The sequence below is a fragment of the Wasmannia auropunctata genome, unplaced genomic scaffold, assembly GCF_000956235.1.
Source record: "Wasmannia auropunctata unplaced genomic scaffold, wasmannia.A_1.0 LD334845.1, whole genome shotgun sequence".
NCBI classification, from domain to species: Eukaryota; Metazoa; Arthropoda; class Insecta; order Hymenoptera; family Formicidae; genus Wasmannia; species Wasmannia auropunctata.
The window spans coordinates 8328-14434 of record NW_012028045.1 but is presented as its reverse complement, the minus strand read 5'-3'; the positions used below and the strand labels follow the sequence as shown (position 1 = coordinate 14434).

Sequence of the window (6107 nt, the reverse complement as noted above, 5' to 3'; positions counted from 1 at the left end):
CGTGTGCTCTTCCGATGTATTGATTTTATCGAAATAAAGGTCATTATATCGAAATAAAGGTCATTAATATTAAAAAGAAAGCTGACAAAATTACGAACAATTTTGTTTTTTGTTGAAGATCAATACTTTTCAAGATAGAATTTTTTTAAAAATGTATTTTTTATCATTTTGGAAATAAACAGATTTTTCGTACTTTTTTCGTAAATATATCGGATTTGGCTGCTTCTACGTAATAAACACTTGTTATACTTTTGAAGATTATTAAATTCCTTACAAAATAATTTTTTACTCATCCTCGTACGACCAATAGTTTTCGAGATACGATTTTTTAAATGTTTTCTTTCATTTTCAAACAACACTTATTTCTTAATGTTTTTCAAAAATATCTCAGATTCGGCTCCTGGGCTACTCCTACGTAGAAAGTACCTATTATCAAATAGAAATGTTTTTAAATCTCCTGTAAAATTTTTTTGTTATGAACCTCGCTTGATAAATAAATGCTGAGATATAAATAAATTTTCTCACATTGTAATACATTTTAATAAATAACTTGCTTGTGGTTTATCATATATGTGAAAAATGTACACAAACAATCTTAAAGCTTATGAAATTAGCTTGAAAATCTTTTTTTTTAATGTACCCGTACGACCAATAGTTCCAATAGAAACATTTCGAAGTTGTTATGAGAATCTCAATTTACGTTCAAATCTGAGTTTATTTATCAGTACAAGTATATAATCAAATTAGAAAAATTAATATTAGTATTTTTCTCAAAGTTTATACGTATTTATATCCGAGCCTAGTCGTGTACCACTCTCCAAAATTTATTTTTGGAAAAACAGCTTCGAGAAAAATTGTCTTTCTCTCGAAGATATTTTTCCAAAACTAAATTTTGGAAACATTTTGGTACACGACTATAGGATCGTATATAAATACGTATAAACTTTGAGAAAAATACGAATATTAATTTTTCCAATTCGATTATATACTTGTACCTACTGATAAATAAACTCAAATTTGAACGTAAATTGAGAGTCCCATAATAACTTTAAAACGTCGTATCTTGGGAATTATTGATACGGGATTAAAAAAAAAGATTTTCAAACTAATTTCATAAGCTTTAAGATTGTTTGTGTACATTTTTTACATACGATAAACCTCAAGTTATTTATTAAAAGCAAGTTATTTATTAAAATTTATTACAATGTGAGAAAATTTATTTATATCTCGACAATTATTTATCGAGCGAAATTTTTTTTTGATAATGAGCTTTATTTCGATAAAATCAATACTTTCAGAAATATTTTTGAAAAACGGTAATTTTTCACAGTTTCTTGAAGATAAAAAGTTATGCAAGCATGCGAGCGGCCAGAACTTTAAATGTGTTATATAATATGCCATTTCAAACAACTTCCTGCAAAAAAATCTTCATATACAAATTTGCCGCCCAGATTTACAAAAAAATCGTAATTTTCCTGGGCTAATAAGAATGTGTGATAGCATTAGACTATTGTTTTTTATCATGATTTTTCCTATGCTTTCAATGTTTCCCCAAAATAAACAATAACCACTTAACTCCGCTTCAAAATAGTCTTTTAATATAATATATTATTTATACATATCAGAACTTCTTTATGTTAGCCGAAAAACAATCAAAATTCAACATCCTTTGTGTTAACATGCGTAGAAGTACTTCTTAAAAAACGTACAAGAGTAGTTTTCATCCATAAAGTTGTACTATTGCCTGTATAAAAAAATATTTGTTATTTTTCACTGTTCTACAAGTGTACTGACATTAAGTTCCAATAAATTCGTCAAGTAATACAAAGGTAAGTTTACTTGTCAGAACTTTAAACTGTTTAGCCTAGCTCTGTCCAATATTTTTCTTGCAAACTAAACGCTTCCACCCATAGATCTTACAAGTATGGACTGACAATGTGCTATAGTTTCTGCTGTAGTATAAAAAGCAGCGTCCGCACTGGAAGTTGGAGAGAGAAACATACTTTTTGTAATTTCTCTTTCTCAAAGTGTCCGGAAATATACATTGCGCATCTCAGTGAAACATATGGCGCATTGATCACGTGCTATGACACAACCAATGCGAGCATAATGAAAATATATGCACCAATCAGAATACATTCAATGTACAATATGTATCAACATGCGCGAAACATATTTACAGACACTAACAGAAAGAGAAGTACGGACACGACTTTGCTTCTATTTCCGGTTCATATTTATAAGGTCTATGCTTTCTCTTCATCATCTCATTGAGTGAGACAGAGAAAAAAACGAAAAGAATAAACGCTAGAGCTTTAGACCCAGTGACTGACTGTTCTACAGTCTATTCTTGTTTTCCCTCCCAGACAACACGTATGTCTCAAAGACGTCCAAAAGACGTCTTAAAAAAGACATCTTTAAGACTTTACTTAAATACGTCTTTAAGACGATTTTAAGTAAAATCCTAAAGACGTCTTTTTGATGTCTATTTTAAGACATTTTCCCAGACAATATGTATGTTTAAAAACGTCTTAATGATGTCTTAAGACGTCTTTCAGACATACATTGTCTAGGTTAAATCATATTTATTATAATGCAGTATATTTGCTTTAGCATATGTATAAATACTGTTTAAAAAATTATTAATTGTATTACATTATAAAAATTAATAACAGCTAGCTAGATTTATATTACTCGGATTTAACATTTGTTACTCCGCGCGGTTTCGGGTTCGTGCCATGCCGGCCATTATGTCATTCTCCAAACGATACCGTAGGAAGAAGATGTAATCTATCCTAACCGTGCACTTTTTACTCAGGTAATCTTATGTCTTATTGAATAACTTTTATGAATGTTACATAAAATTAATCATTTAGTTCATAAAAATATTTGACTTATAAAGTTTGAGGTTATTTTTGATTGTGAAATATTAAGATCTGTTTATTTACAGGCCGTTTACTGAATCTGTGCCAATGCATCGTCATTACATAAACACATCCAATGTAATGGACAACGATCTGGTAATGCATATGTACACAATTATAAAAATATATGTATATTAATATCTAGAAAATTATTGCGAAGATCGCAAAATAGTAGAGGACTTTTTTGTTCAGTTTGGTCCGTACTACCTGCTCACGAGCGCTGTACCATTGAGTACCAGACACCCTGTATATTTAGAATTAAATATCTTCAAAACGGTACGGTAAATGTCAATGAAATTTTTTCTGAATATTATGACTATAATTAACTTTCATATCATGTATCTATTATGGACTTGTCTTATATTTTATCAAACGCTGGAACCTCCTTAAAATAGACTGTATACTGTTGGAATAAACAAGTAATTCTCGTTCAGCTAATTCAAGTAATTGATTCGAGTTAATTTATATCTAGAATCAGATCGTACGTCTTGACGACGGCGGGTTGTTTATAATTTGAATATCGTTGTTGCTCATCTCATTTCTCAGAACGTAAAAAAGCGATACGGTAACGTTATCGTAAAATTGTACGTGAGTGATTGTGAATTGTGTGTGATGCGGTTTGTAAGGCCTTACAACATCCTAGAGGCATGAGGAATAGAAATAGGACAAACGACATGATAATTATAATGGAATTCTAAATAAAACGTCTGTAAAAGAATTATAAGGACAATCATCAATTATATGGTTCATGATCTAACAGATAAATTAAATATTAAGATAATTTAGTGTCAGATTAAATGATAATGTTTGATTTAATAAGAATGTCAATTATGCAATAATTCTTTACTTTATTCTCGTTTCCTATATTCTAATGAAAAATCTAAAATATCTCTAAAATATTAAGTCATACTGAATTTGCTTTGTGTATGCAGTTGATTATTATTTATCTTTAAATAAGGACCTTCTATGTGTCGCATGGCTTAACTTAAATGTGTAAAACTGATTTCTCATTTAAGTTTGAACATATTCTGTACATATTTTGTTCCTATTTGTCCACACTTTGTTTTGTTCCTAATTTTTCCATATACGAAATAGAAACACCAACGTTAGTACATATGCTTTTACTTACATCAACTGGTTGTGGTCCTGTAATTCGAGTATTACATGGAGCACTGCCTGCCGGTGCAGTCGATGCTCGGTGAAGAGAGGTCGCCGGTTGTGAAGGTGACATGTTTCCAGTCGCCGACAAACTGACCGGACGTTGATGCTGTTGACTCGTAGTGCCAACTACTCCGACTTGTAAACCGGAAGTTGTTGTTGCTGTAGTTGATGTTGCTATCGCTGCTACTGCTGCCACGCCACTTGACACTACTGGTTTTTGTTGCACTGTCAGTACTACTTGTGTCGATGCTGTAACAAAGTTTAAGGAAAAGATGCATTTAAAATAATCAAAATAGCAATTCTTTCATACATTTTAAATAACAAATTGGGTTGGCATCTGATTGACCACGTCCCGATACCATCAGCCACTCACAGCGCTTGAACAGTGGAAAATCTCTAGGCACCAGCCGCTGTGAGTAGTTGTGGTCAATCGAGACGTGGTCAAACATGACGCTCCCCATAAATTGTTTCATAAAATAATTTCTTGATGTCTAAATGTTAAAAAAAAATTGAACCTAATCTTGCCGCAGTTTAATGTTTAAAAATGGATTAAGAGTTTCTTAATTATATACAATTATTATTAAAATCTATATAATTATTTTTTTATTTTACTGACATTTAATCTTGGTGAAAATTTATGTCAAAGATAAAAATATTTTAAAATTGTACATTTTATAAGTATAATTACTCTATAATTAAGATGCACACTATGACTATGAAATGTTAACAAATATAATAAAATGTTTGTACAAATAATAAATTTTGATGAAAGTGTCAAATGCATTTACTCAATCAAACTTTCAGGGTTTATGTCTTAGAATTTTAGAAACATAATGGCAAAGGAATATTTATTAACAACCATTGGAAAGTTGAAATCCGTATATCTTTATGATATGGCACAAATTCTTGCAGACTTGCGGGACAATGTCCGGTCCAAGAATCTAATAAAAGCAAACTAAAACTTTCAATAATGGGTACAAATACATTTGTAAACCAAAATTGAAAATGTTTAGTTTAGAAATTTGCCTGACTTTGATGCTGTAACGAAAATGTTTTCTAGATCTAAACAAGGTTTCTTCTACGCCAAATCTCTGGTCCAAAACTTCCACTCGCTTCTTTCAATACCAAATAAAGAGACGATTTCAATTGTATGTATTTCCAAATTGAATCCACTTTCGTCTGCATTATATATTTTTTTTATTTTAAAAAGATCTATAAAAAGTTTAACAGCACTTATAAATTCCTGACATGCCATTTGTAATTGCTCCTTATCTCTTGTTGACGATTTATAAATTTAGTTATTTTTCTTGACACAATTCCATTTCTTCTTTTAAAATTTAATATCCATGTTGCTCTAGTTTTAAATAAAGAAAAATCGATTTGTGCTTTAGCTTCTAGCGCCCATCGTCGCAAATCCGTGTCATGAATGATTTTTTTTTCGTCATTAACTTCTTCAAAATTTTGTAAAACGTATTCGGAAATATATAACATTTTTTCTTTGTGAGTTCCTCCTTTTTGTACATAATGTTTCCATCTCATATAGTTGTCTCAAAGATGTCACCTTTTTAAAACTGTTTTTAAACTGTGTTGAAAGGGAATGCCGTCCCTTTTTTGAACTTTTCCAAAATTCAACGACTCTTCTTTTATAGCCATCATTGACAATATCTCTTTCTTCTGTACGATTCTCTTCTGTTTAATCATCATCTTCATCATCTTCTTCATGTATTTCGATATCGTCATCCCCGATAAATTGTGTATCAGATAAGTTTGATTCCCAATAATTTTCAAATTCTAACGTAGTATCGGTTTGAACATCAAATGTTTCATCCATTGACGTTTGTATAATATCTTTTACCATATCACGTAATTCAATTTCTTTATCGTTTACAGACGTTTCCGGAATTTTTGAAATTTGAAACAAAATTATTAGCATATTAAGAATATTCGCAGGATTTACTTGTAATATTTCGAATACTTGCACTTTTTGACTTTTACACTTATTCGCTAGATCGGAAGAGCACA

General features: G+C 30.5%; 1 protein-coding gene across 2 annotated transcripts in view; it reads right to left on the bottom strand.

Moving 5' to 3' along the window:
- LOC105457972 (rho guanine nucleotide exchange factor 12-like) overlaps positions 1-6107 on the bottom strand; it is a 36387-nt gene that overhangs the window by 22960 nt on the left and 7320 nt on the right. For both annotated transcript variants that reach the window (XM_011702956.1, XM_011702957.1), the window contains exon 2: positions 4054-4334. In XM_011702956.1, the coding sequence (XP_011701258.1) occupies positions 4054-4334 (281 nt within the window). The remainder of the gene's footprint in view (positions 1-4053; positions 4335-6107) is intronic.